Source organism: Drosophila mauritiana, chromosome 2L (genome assembly GCF_004382145.1).
Source record: "Drosophila mauritiana strain mau12 chromosome 2L, ASM438214v1, whole genome shotgun sequence".
NCBI classification, from domain to species: Eukaryota; Metazoa; Arthropoda; class Insecta; order Diptera; family Drosophilidae; genus Drosophila; species Drosophila mauritiana.
The window spans coordinates 15,832,351-15,844,754 of NC_046667.1; the positions used below are offsets into that span (position 1 = coordinate 15,832,351).

The following is a 12,404-nucleotide window of genomic DNA, read 5'->3' on the forward strand; positions in this document are numbered from 1 at the left end:
GGTATAATTTCTGGTTTCTGATTAAAAAGCACGAGGGTATAAATTTTAAAATGTTAAGTGGTTTAATTTTAGAAGCTAGACAAAAGAGATATCTTGTGTTCTGTCATTTTTAAATATAGATCTTACAATTTTCTTTTTGACTTCGTCTGTGAAATAAGTTTCAAAAATAAACTCTACTATAATTTTGAAAATACCTGTGCTTTCTAAGAAACCCAAAAAAATAATGACATTACCTAACAAACACTTATATTTATGATCAATACAAATTATTTAGCGTTAATGGCTTGGTATTTCAAACTGCTAGAATGCATATAGACATAAAATCCGTAGGATATTCAAATATCTATGTGGAAACGCTTGTTAATTCTGGGAATAAAAAAATGATTGATAAGATCTTTAACATATATAGGTTTTTTTCCCGTCTAGCTACCTGACTTTGAAAGTGTTCAAACACAGCTAAGGAAAGTTTCGCAGACAGATTATAACTTTTATGGGATGCCAAGGTTAGTCGTTATTTAAGGGCAATAAACAAAGCTAAATGCGGTTTATAATATGCACAGTTAATGAAGGCTACGGCGCACACAAACGTGTAACTTAATATGAAATTAGTCTTACATTTAAACCAGTTGATTATAATCGAGATGTAGGCAAATGGCATGACGACACTAATACCAAATTGCGGCTTTATTGTTACTTGTTATATATATATGTACGTATTTGTTCCACTTGAATGCTCCTAGCTACATACACAGATTTTCAAATGCATTTTCCAATCTGGTAATACATCTTAATGTCTTTAAACGTGGGGTTTAATGCAATCAAACTTTTGCTTCAAATCAACATAAAGATATTCGTGCAATTGGGCAAAACTTCCTAACACACTATTGTATCTTTGCCAAAAGATTCTTTTTGTTCTCTTTTCCCCTCTGCGAGGTAGCAGATGGTGTCGTCTGAGCGGAAAGTTGATTGGACTTTCCCGAATCAGGAGCAGACGACTTAGACCGAGGGCCAGACAAGAGGAAACAAAGAACAAGGAACCGATGAAATCTGGAGGTAAGAAAGAAAACCCAACACCGTCTGTGTCTGAGTTTGGATTCGGGGTTCAAAGTACTTCGATTCCAGTTCCCTGTTTTGTATGCCCGCTTTCAGTTTTTGTTTAGACTTCGACTGCAATCCTGGCAAACAAGATCGGCCGAAAAATCACTGAGTTGCAAAAAAAAACAGTAGTAAAAGGTTGTAAACAAATTGAAAATGACTAACGGACGGGAAATGTGATGAGGGTAACTGCCACTCAAGCCTCAGCTTACTAAGCTAAAGTCTGTCCACGGGTGTCAATAAAATCGGAGACGTGCCGAAAAAAGCCAGACATAACGCAGACACTAAGAATACATTAAGTTGATTTGCTCATCTATTTTATACACTTATATTTCCGAAAACTAGCCACTACATGCGGTGGAAAGCTAGTAGACTAAACATAAACAAAATAGTTCACCGAAACCAAATTGGATCTTAAATCAATGGAATCTTAAATGCATATTAAGAACAATTATAAATGATTTAGGATCAATATATGAAATCTATCTTACCATAAATAATAAAAAAAATATCCATATAGATAGATAGATATAGATATATAGCAAGAACTTTTTTTTTGTACTTCCGTAACAAATGAAAATCAAGCCATTAGGCTTTTCTAAGTTTTGTTCACCTTATATATTTGCGGCACGCTTTCATATCTGGTAAGTATGGGTATAAGGAACCCAAGTCAAACGAATAGACAGCAAAAAAAACAGAGCCACATGGCTTTGCTGCTCGAAATGAGACTGAGACCAAGCTCGAGTTATTGATTTTGCGCGACTACCAGAGGAGGAAGGGCGATGTCCAAGCCCCAGACCCAACACCATCTCCACCCATCCGCGTATTTCCGTATTTCGCCATAATGGAAATTTTAAGTTCACCCCGAGGCGTCTCGAGTGCTGCGACCAGGAGGAGATGAGCAGGAAATGGTGGCAACTAGGATCTCCAACCGCCTTTTCAGTTGCCAAGTGGTCGCGCAGTTTTTCGTGACGCACCAGGCGGCGGCTTCTCATGCGTCATCATCAACAACTTTTAATCGGAAAACAGCTGTTGTTGTTTTGTTTTGATAAAATGCAACCAAAACAAAAAGAAATAAGCAATCTTGTCTTGTTATTGCAATTATCGAATGCATGTCTACCCCTGCCACAAATTGCAGGTCCTTCAAGGTTGACTTATAGACAAGGAGTACGTACATGCATGGCACATCAGCAAAATGTCATTTTCCTGGTTAGTTTTGGGTACTGTGTACCTTAACCAAGGGCAGGCCAAAACTATTGAGGACAAACAGCGCCGCATTCATCGCGCACTATATATAGAATCCGGGGGTGGTCGGTGACATTTTCCCCCCCATTTTCCACCAATCTACCACCCTTCACCGCCCACTGACGTTTGTAAATCGTATTGCATGCTTTGTTGTTTGCTTTTTGGTCTATTTTTGGATATGACATGTATTGGTGAAATTCTGCACACAAGCTGCCAAAACGTGACAGCAGTAAAAAAAAAAAATACACCACAATGATATATAACCGCGAAAAGTAGTCTGAAAGTTCGCAACTCTCATGCTACTTCGACATTTCTAATTAGCGAGTTCTTGAGTTGCTCCTAACTAATGTGCGAGTGTATTTAATTAGTTGGCTGTAGAATTCAAGCTGCGGTTCATTGAAGATGTTCCGAGAGACCCAATAAATTGCACTACATCAAAATGACCTCAAACAAATTGCTGGAAGCACTTTAATGATCGAAAGTATTGCCACACATTTCGAGGAATTCAATTGACGTGCGATTGTGTGCGTGGGAATATGGAATATTTGAGAACTGGCGGAAAGCAGATAAACCCAGACAACAAAACACAAACAGCTGGAATACAAAATAACCAAGAAGCGTATACGTAATCTCAATGCTCAGTTGAGATACATCTAGTACTCTTGATAAGGAAATGGAATTTAATGCAATGCTAGCTAGGTATTCAATCTTGAAAAATGTATTGTGTATGATTGACAGGCACCCTCTCTACTAAATTATTCGGGTTTGGTAATCGGTGCGTCCAAGTGATGACGTCTTCTCCTCATACGATATATACGATATATATACCGATATGATATATCGGTATATTTTTGATAAAGTCAAACCGGATTTTTAAATTGTTCCCTTGGCTGATAGGCTTATCTGGCTCGCTCATTTTTTATCACGGATAAATAAAAAGAGAGAACGAAACCGAATGATATTCTTTTTTTTTCTGTCTTTTGTTTGTATTGCCGGGCCGGGGCAATATCATTGAACTTGTTCAAGGACAAGAGACCCCAAACGGAAATAAAACGGAGAGCACAAGAAATCTGACAAGAGAACTGGTTAAAAAACGAATATCGTTGGGATTTTCAACCACCGGTTGGAGTATAATTAATATTCCTGTGGTGCGTTTGGGACAGTTTCAGTTGCCAGGTTCCATTTCTATACCAATTGACGCAATTTGCTGATATCGATTAGCAAACAGTGCGATCAAGATAAACACAGGTGGAAAAAATGCGAAAATTCGAGATAACAGCAAATCACAGCCAAACCTTGTTGAGTAACAACTGATTGTAAAACTGAAAGCTATGAAGGAGGAGGGCAATCTTTTTGCACTACAACTTTGCTGCGTCCACATTTGCTCAGTATAAAATGCCAACTGATTTGGCTGTATTCTTCAAAAGCCATTTCTCTCGGCCATGTCTTTTGTTTACTGTTTGCTCTCCCGCTTTGATATGATATAAATCTGCCCGAAATGCCTTCAACAGATTAGATATTAGATAAATCTACGTGTATGTACCCAGCAAATGACGTATGAAGATGATAAAAACAGCCAAAAAAGAGAAATAAACTCGAACTGGTGCAGTGCAAAATAGTTTTTGTCCCGTCCTAGTTCCGTTCGGATGGTAAAACTGGGTCAGCTGACATTTACTTTCAACTGGCGATGGCAGTTAACCAGGTAACTGGGTCGAATGAAAGTAAAATGCGTGAAGTTACCCATTTATTGAAGTGTATGCTTGCTGTGCATGATAACAAATAGGATATTACTTTCCTTAACGTTTTATGCAAACACAGCAGAATCTGCAATTCGATTGAATTGATTGCGATGAAAAGAATATTATTCGAAGCAATTACACAGATTTGTTGGTATTTCGAGTAAAATTCAATAAAAAATGTAAACACAAATAGTTTATAACATATTCTAGTCTTACAAGATGGCAATTGTTTACTATTTTTTGAATAAAAAAATTAAAATCCAGTCTAAAATTGTTTAACCGAAAAAAATTGAGTGTAAATGTCAATGCACGCACACAAGCACACATACTTTGGGGCTCAGTAGTTGTGCGAGTGTTCGTTGACGTTCGAAACAATTTATGCAACAAAAATGTATTATTTAAAAACTTGCGGCTTTAGCCGATCCCCTGCCGCACTTACCACAATTGCCATACACATTTGAGTATAACTTTTGAAGCTTTTTCGTTGCTTTTCGTGCACGAGAAAATTGAATTCACGTCCACACGCACACACAGACGCACCGCGAGACTCTCACCGACACGAATTCCACGAATGCAATTGGCTTGTGTGTGTTGCCTTCACGACACAACTATTGCTCTTATTGCAATTGTAAATTGACTGTATCTTTAGCTTAAGTATTTTTTATTGAATAACAATACAGTCAAGCTTTGGTTTTTCAGCGACATTAACGCAAATTCGTCTGCAGCTTAACCTCAAATTTCTTTGTGTCTGTCACGCACACACACACACACAGTCAGCACAGGGCGGAACCAATGGTATAAAATGAATCAATCAATTTGACATGAATCAATCGGGCGAAAATAATATCTGTAGTTTCCAGCACGGATTGCACAATTTTTTCTACCGATTTCCAAGAGCAAAGTACTTGTAATCGAAGTAGGCGTTGCGAACAATTCGCTCGTTTGTGTTGGTAGACACCGATAGTGATTATATTCGATTAGCTCGAACACTCGATAGTGCCGATAGTGTCAAATGCTATTTAGTGTTTAATCGATGTTTAGATTGTGCGCATAATCGATACTTTATATTCATATTTATATTATTTATTTTGCATTATTTTTCAAAAACTAATGTTTTTTTTCATAAAATATGAAAGAAGTGATTTTAAAAGATGTTGAATATATTAAAAGTATAAGCGGATATATTTTGCAATAAAATATCAACATAAAAATAATAATATTCTTAAAAAGTAACATATTTTATTTTCCTCTTCCTCCAAAAGGTCGTCTTATTTTGATTCTAGTCCTGCCCTTTCGAGAACATCCCAATTTAAATGTTCTCTATAGAAAAGAACTACCCTACTATTTACATACGTAGTACCGCAACAGCAAGCGGCAACCTGAATTAGTCATCTTATCTCATTTCGCCAGAAGTGACGATCAATAGCCCAACGATTTTAAACATTTTACTGCGAAGAACAATATATCGCCGATTTATCCAGAGGGGAATGTCCAAGCGAAAGGCCGAGGACACACAATCCGGCAAAATGGCAACGGCAGAGAAAGTAGCTCAGGTAATAAACAACAGCCATAGAAAATAAACAAAAATAGTTTACAAACAATAACAACTATTGTCCCGACAGAACGATTATACCATTGGCCTGGTGGATCCCGTGAAGGATTACCAAAAGCTCATCGAAACACGCGTGCAGGTAGACGAAATCGTGGATGATGATGTCACCAAGGAGAATTTCGATCGAACGGCTGCAGCGGCGCGTGACGTCATCTGGCGGCTGTTATTCGACGAGGCCGGTACCTCGCAATCGAACACAGAGAAGGCCAGCCAATTGCTGGAGGAATACCGTGGTGACGCCTGCTTCTACGACCCAACGCCGTATAACGAATGGATTGTCAAGCTGAGGGATGAGGTTCTAAAGAAGGAGCTCCTCGACTTTTGGCGTGATGTGCTGGTGAAGAAGCAACTCGGTCCCTGTTGGTCACGCGACTGTGATCTCTTTGACAGCGACGACACCCCGCCATTGGAGTTCTATGCCCATGCCGGTTGTACCGCTCCATTTGCAGCCAGCCTAAAGGTGCGCGCAGCACTGGAGGAGCAGGCTTCGCTGGATCAGGATGGGCCAGCGACGCCTACCACTCCGGGTGAACTGAGTGCCGATGATGCCGCCGCTCTGTCCGGCGAATTTGAGGCCGCCCTGACCAAGGAAAATCCTCTCGAGGAATACCGAACGCTAATGAAGCGCTTTGTCCTGACCAAAATCATCGTTCCGGACAGCGTTCACCAGGCCAGCGTGAAGAAGATAGCGGCAGCCGCCAGGGAGATAATCTGGAAGCTGCTCTTCGATGGCACACCCTCGGCGGAGGATCAAAACAAGGCCGCCGAGCTGCTGCAGGAGTACAAGGGTGATGCTGGTTTCTATGGGCCCGACGACTACAACAGTTGGATTTACAAGCTGAGGGATGAGGTTCTCACCAAAGAGCTTCTCGACTTTTGGCGCGACAAGATGGTGAAAATGGAACTTGGTCCCAGCTGCGCCCGTGATTCCGACTATTACGACAACGAGGATCCGCTGCCATTCGAGTTTTACGATAAGGCCGGTTGCAAGGCTCCTTTTGAAGCACCTGTAAATGATGATTAGAAGGGCATCCTTCATGACTGATGATTTGTATACAGAGCCCCTTTGGTGAAACCTTAATCCAGGAAAAAACCTATTCTGGTCGTAATCTCTGAAAACATAAACTGTAAAGCATTTCAATCTGAATTTTATTTCGAAATGTCAAAAATTGTTCAACGATGAATAAAATGATAAGTATTTTATAACTGTTCTCAAAAATAGTGGTCCTTTTTATTATCGATCAGTAAGAAATTACTTGTTTTCTTCATATTTCATTAATAGTTTATAGCACTTAAAATTTTGTAATATATGAAATATAATAACATATAAATTAGGGAATATTTTTCATCATTTGATTTAAAATTTCACGAATTATCACGAATTTTCTTGAAATATTTTAAGAGTACTCCTATATCTCCTGTTTTATTTAAACGTTTTTCATCCTAAAACTTTAAATTGTGTATTAAATGATTGTTTTTAGATACTTATAATAAAAGTTGACCGATGTAGGTGGAATCCACATAAATAGTTTCAGCATAGTTTGTATTTATACATAGACAATTTTCGTAATTTTCTTTGAAGTTCTTAAATCCAAGGGTTAGATTATTATGCTTAAATACTAAAATAAAATATGAAATACTTTCTTAAGTTAACTTTTAAATTCCGAACACAAAAATGAACTTTAATTAATTTTGAAACTATTACATACACTGACTAGAGAACATTTATCCATTTTCTGTTCTTCTTCCAATCTTTGGTGGTTCTTTTTGGGTTCTCTGCGTTCACACAACGTGGAACATAATACAAAATCAAGAACTAAATAAATATAAAGTGCATTCACAACATTTGAACAACGCAACAAGAAATGAACCTTAAAATGTGCGTCCTTAAATATTACAAAATAATTCTCAGTAAAATTGGGCAGCCATCGTTTCTCATTGAGATCTCTGTGAGCTTATGGCAGGTGGGATCGGTTCATGAATTGTATCTGCAGCCTGAAAACATTACTCGGCGTAGAGCAGTCGAGAACGTGATTTCCGGAGGCCGCGAGAGCCTCCACCGCCGATTCCACTGTCTCCGCCCTCGCCACATTGCCAGGACTTGGTCTTGGCCCGAAAATGTCGGAACTCATCATTGTGCGCCGGTGCGAGCATTGGTACATATTGGCTGGGCTGGCACAGCTGCGAGTAGAGGCCGAAGAACTCCTTGTACCCATTGTGCAGGATATAAAGTTCAGGATAGTCTAGTGCCGGGTAGTTGTGGGCATGTTGACTTCTGTCGTTGCTGCGCAGGAAGCGCAGTAGCTTGGGACCCCGTTCCGAGGAGAACTCACAGTGGAACACGTAGATGCGACGATCTTCCTGATTGGAGGTCAGCGTGGGAAACGCCTCCTGTATCTGCCCACGTGTGTACAAATTCTTGGCCCCCCGTATGTGTCCGCCAAGGAACTCGTATGGGTAGCGGCAGTCTATGATCTCGTAGCCGCCCTGGCTTCCCAATTGTTCATCAAACTCGCCCTGAATCAGTCTGGCCAATGTGTCACTGGAGATGGTCTTTAGATCACGATGCCTTATGCCTGTCGCCAAACAGGGCAGGGTACAAGGCTTGCTGAGATCTCCAATTAACTCTGGTTCATCGCCCAGTGCTCTCATGATCTCGGCATCGTTCATTGATAGGGTTTTCCGTTGCATCTTCTTGATGGGCATGTTGGTCTCCTCATCCAGTGCTTGAACCGCTTCCTCTGGCTGTTCACTGGGATACATGCTGAGGCAGCGACGCAAGGACCCTTTTTTGTTGGGCATCTCCTCTAAATTGCTCTCCGACTTCAGTTGTCCGCTGAGGAGCACTTCCAAGTCGTCGGGCAACTCAATATTGTGATTCTCGGCTGATTCCATTTCGAACATGGCCATATACTCATCATCCAGCGAGTTGCCCGACTCGTAACTCGAGCAGGAGCTACTGAAACTGCCGAGGGTTCGCGAGGACAGGCTATTAAAGTTGTTCAGGGTCCTGGTGGCTGGCATTCTCTGGGTGGACTTGGGAGTGCCATCCAGGCGAGCTACCTGCATATTCTGCGACAATTCGGTGATGGGCGATAGAACGCTGGCGCTGGCGGGAACATGCCGCTTCAGCAGCCATTGCAACGGAGTCTCCTGCACGGCTGATTTGCGCCTCTTGGCCTGGTATTCCATATCGGCATCATGGGGATCCAAATTCTCCTGACCACACGCTCCACTTTCATCATCTTCTTCCTCCACATCGAGCATCAGCCGCTTGCTCGCCATCTGCACGTTAAAAACACAAAGATTTTCTATCAGCTGTAAGCTGCCAAAATCAGCTGGATTTTCGCAATTGTTCCTTACCCTGATCTATTTGCGATAAACGTAACAATTGGGAAGTTTCGATTTTGGGTTCCAGCGTGCGTAGTGATTTCGATTGCCAAATCCTTGGCGATTTTCTTGATCTGCCCACTTGTTTGTTTCGCTTTTGGCGGTCAACTTTATTGGCGCCTTCATCAATTCCCCATTCTACCGCCACAAGTTCACCACCTGCTAACTCACCACTGCGCCGTATTTAAATAGGACGCGCTAGTTTGGATTAAAATTGCTTGTATATTTTTTTGGTGTTATTTTCATGGCTGGTTCAACTTTATTTGTCAAAGAGCAATGAAATTTAATTTTAAATGCGCAGCCATCTTATTGATTGCGTGTCAATATATCTTAAAAGCATCAATAAATTTGTATCTAAACTATTTAAAAGAAAAAGATACATAGAATAATTAGTATGCTGGTGAGAATTATTTCGTTAATTAGCGTAACAAAATAAAAACATTTCACCATTATTATTGTGAAGCATGTCATTTTTTCCATTGGAAAATTTGACAAGAGCATATTACCATTTATTACATTTGGCCACACTTTCCGTTTGTTTACATATTCCCTGCTGCAGTTGTGTTATTGTTGTTAATGTAAATATGCCGGAATTTGAGAACTTTAACGTGAAAACCACAATTGACTGCAAGCAAGGTGCAGTGCGAGCTGTGCGCTATAATGGTAAGTGGAGTTCTGTGCACAATTATTAAGCATTAACTCGTATTAATCTTTAGTTGATGGCACTTATTGCTTGAGCTGTGGATCTGACAAGAAGATAAAGCTATGGAATCCGGCATCGGGATTACTGCTTAAGACTTATGGTGGTCATGCGGATGAAGTCACCGATGCGGCGGTAAAGTTTTCTCACTTAGTATTATTCTTATTATTAGGTAATCCAATTTAGCAACTTGCAGGGAAGCTGTGATAGTAGCTATATAGTTTCCGCCAGCTTAGATAAAAGCATTATCTACTGGGACGTGTCCACGGGTGAGTTGTAATCATTTTCGCACTCACTTTCATAGCCCACCAATTATTGCTAATGTGTCTCTCCTATTTCAGGAGCTCCAGTACGGCGCCTGCGTAGCCATGCCGGAGGTGTTAGATGCGTCTGCTTCAACGAGGACTCCTCGATAGCCATTTCCGGGGGTCGGGATAATGCCGTGATGTGCTGGGACATTCGAACGCGTCGCCTCGATCCCGTGCAGGTGATGAAGGAGGCCCGGGACTGCATTACCACTGTGGCAACCAACGAGAATCGCATCTACGCCGCCTCCTTGGACGGATGTGTGAGGACCTACGATATACGGGTGGGCGAACTAACCTGCGACAAGGTTGGTGAACCCATCACTTATCTGGCGCAGACGCTCGACGAGCAATGTCTGGTGGCCGGCTGTCAGGATAGTGTGGTTCGACTGCTGGACTGTGAGACCGGGGGATTACTCTCCGAGTACCGAGGCCATCGCGGCGATGACTACCACATCGAGTGCGGAATACTGTCGAACGATGCCCATATAGTCACGGGCTCTAGTGATGGAGACGCCTTTGTTTACGACCTGCTGGAAGGGAAAGTACTGCAGCGCATTCGCATAAGTAAGGGAGTAAAGTTGAACTATATCATTAACTATATATTAACATATCGGTTTCCTTCGTCATGTATCCGACAGGTGATAATGGTGGCGTCGTCCACTCCTTAGCCACTCATCCCAAGCGACAGGAAATGCTTTTCGCCAGACGTCGGGACATGTATGTCTTCTCGACAGATTTGCAAATCGAAGAGGAGCAATTATAGGTCTCATAATGCTGTATAGTTTTAACAAAAGCTAGTGATATAAATAATATAGTTATAAATTATAAAGACGCCTTCAGAAGCCCACCTTAAACTATCACGAAAATACCCGCCAAAATAAAAATGTATTGTTTTGTTGAGGGAAAAAGGAAAAACCATTTATTTGACATAATTTTTTGTTTTCATAGAGCATGAATGTATGTAGTAATATGTGTTTGTTTTCGTATGATCTGGCTTATATATTCTTCACGATTCTTTTCCTTTAACTATGAACGGCCTGCATAATGTTTCCTTAATCAAATATTTCGAATGCGGACGAGCGGGCGAGCAGGCGTGGTTGACACAATGTAGCTGCCTACATGCATTGGCTGTATCCTTCATCATTCTCATAGTCTCTCTCCTTGTGGGAAAATGCGGGACGCCTAGCCGCGGTGCAGCGCTGCGCGAACAAGAGCTTCTTCAATTCGAATCGCGGGTCTCAACAGTGGCGCCCCAGCAGGGACACTTGGTGTCCTAGCTGGCAGCTATGAGACGTCTTGAACAAAACGTCAAGAAGAAACTGAAATTGCACAGCGCAGACGCAGCTTGGCGAAGGGAGACAGCTGCAGCATTGGCCTCTTGCTCACACGTGCGCATTCTTTTGTTGAAAGGGCAAGGGGAAGGGGTGGGTATGGAGGGGGGTACATGGGATCGAGGGACTCCTGGTTAAACTATCTGAACCTGTCGTACTTATGTTACTAAAGCATATTAAATATGTATGCAAAGTATTTGTTTATGGTAGTTTAGTAGTAATATTATGTAATGTTCCGTTACTTATGTTCGTATGTACGCTGCATGTATTATTTATATATGTTGTGGTAGGTATGCGTAATTTGTATATAATTTATATTAATATATATATATATATTTATATAATAGTTTATATAATAAACGATTTTCACTTGCTTTTTATTTTGTTTTCGTTTTGCATTTTTTATCTCTTCCTTTAGAATGTTTTAATGTTTTTGTTTTTATTTTCGTTTTTTTTGTTTTTTTGTTTTCTTGCTTTGTTTAATGTTTACCACCTACGCTCATCACTCGCTTACATAATTAGACTTAAAATTTTTTTTACACAAATATATCAACAAAAACTCAATAAGTTCCATTCAAAAGTATATAAACGTACGCCTATGAACGTTAAAATTAAAGATAAGAAAAAATAATTTAAAAAAAGGTAAAAATTAATGCGATGGTGTTTATAGAGTTCAAGGAATCATCAATTAAACATGCTTAAAGAATTTCGGCATCTCTCAACGTTCAAATATTTTTTCGCGCTTTTCCAATGCATGCAATTCAAAAGAATTAACCAAACAAAATTCATAAATTGTATGTCTATTTGCGTTCTTTTTTTTGTTTCTTTTGTACTCTGTTTTGTTTCGGTTTCGTTTTTTGTCGTTATGCTGTTGCCGCTGCTCTATTATGTTGTTCAAAATCAATTGCTCAGTTGTATTTCCTTAGTTAATTCTAGTTTCTTAACCAATAAATGAACAAATGGTATTTGTATTTTACTCTTTGC

At 40.3% G+C, this 12,404-nt stretch overlaps 3 protein-coding genes across 5 annotated transcripts; 2 read left to right on the forward strand and 1 right to left on the reverse strand.

Annotated features, from left to right (window-relative positions):
* The first annotated feature begins 5,424 nt into the window (after positions 1-5,424).
* On the forward strand, positions 5,425-6,910 carry LOC117144303. Its single transcript, XM_033309417.1, has 2 exons — positions 5,425-5,632; positions 5,702-6,910. Exons 1-2 carry the CDS (start codon positions 5,567-5,569, stop codon positions 6,713-6,715), a joined length of 1,080 nt encoding a protein of 359 aa, XP_033165308.1. The 5' UTR covers positions 5,425-5,566; the 3' UTR covers positions 6,716-6,910.
* A 307-nt stretch (positions 6,911-7,217) lies between these two features.
* LOC117144289 (cdc25-like protein phosphatase twine) lies at positions 7,218-9,322 on the reverse strand. Of its 2 annotated transcripts, none has more exons than XM_033309404.1 (2): positions 9,055-9,322; positions 7,218-9,002 (listed from the first exon to the last, which is right to left on the reverse strand). In XM_033309404.1, exon 2 carries the CDS (start codon positions 8,974-8,976, stop codon positions 7,696-7,698), a length of 1,281 nt encoding a protein of 426 aa, XP_033165295.1. In that variant the 5' UTR covers positions 8,977-9,002; positions 9,055-9,322; the 3' UTR covers positions 7,218-7,695. The 2 variants fall into 2 exon arrangements, with proteins under 2 accessions (XP_033165295.1, XP_033165287.1); XM_033309396.1 differs by having other exon boundaries at positions 7,218-8,976; positions 9,055-9,319.
* A 292-nt stretch (positions 9,323-9,614) lies between these two features.
* On the forward strand, positions 9,615-10,982 carry LOC117144313 (WD repeat domain-containing protein 83). Of its 2 annotated transcripts, XM_033309428.1 has the most exons (5): positions 9,615-9,744; positions 9,798-9,916; positions 9,978-10,050; positions 10,123-10,653; positions 10,728-10,982. In XM_033309428.1, exons 1-5 carry the CDS (start codon positions 9,666-9,668, stop codon positions 10,850-10,852), a joined length of 927 nt encoding a protein of 308 aa, XP_033165319.1. In that variant the 5' UTR covers positions 9,615-9,665; the 3' UTR covers positions 10,853-10,982. The 2 variants fall into 2 exon arrangements, with proteins under 2 accessions (XP_033165319.1, XP_033165327.1); XM_033309436.1 differs by lacking the exon at positions 9,615-9,744 and having other exon boundaries at positions 9,968-10,050.
* Positions 10,983-12,404: the final 1,422 nt, after the last annotated feature.

Coding starts and splice junctions, on each gene's coding strand:
- LOC117144303 (XM_033309417.1), top strand. CDS start 5,567: ATGTCCAAGCGAAAGGCCGAGGACACACAATCCGGCAAAATGGCAACG. Junction 5,633..5,701: donor CGGCAGAGAAAGTAGCTCAG/GTAATAAACAAC, acceptor TTGTCCCGACAG/AACGATTATACCATTGGCCT.
- LOC117144289 (XM_033309404.1), bottom strand. CDS start 8,976: ATGGCGAGCAAGCGGCTGATGCTCGATGTGGAGGAAGAAGATGATGAA.
- LOC117144313 (XM_033309428.1), top strand. CDS start 9,666: ATGCCGGAATTTGAGAACTTTAACGTGAAAACCACAATTGACTGCAAG. Junction 9,745..9,797: donor GCGAGCTGTGCGCTATAATG/GTAAGTGGAGTT, acceptor ATTAATCTTTAG/TTGATGGCACTTATTGCTTG. Junction 10,654..10,727: donor ACTGCAGCGCATTCGCATAA/GTAAGGGAGTAA, acceptor TGTATCCGACAG/GTGATAATGGTGGCGTCGTC.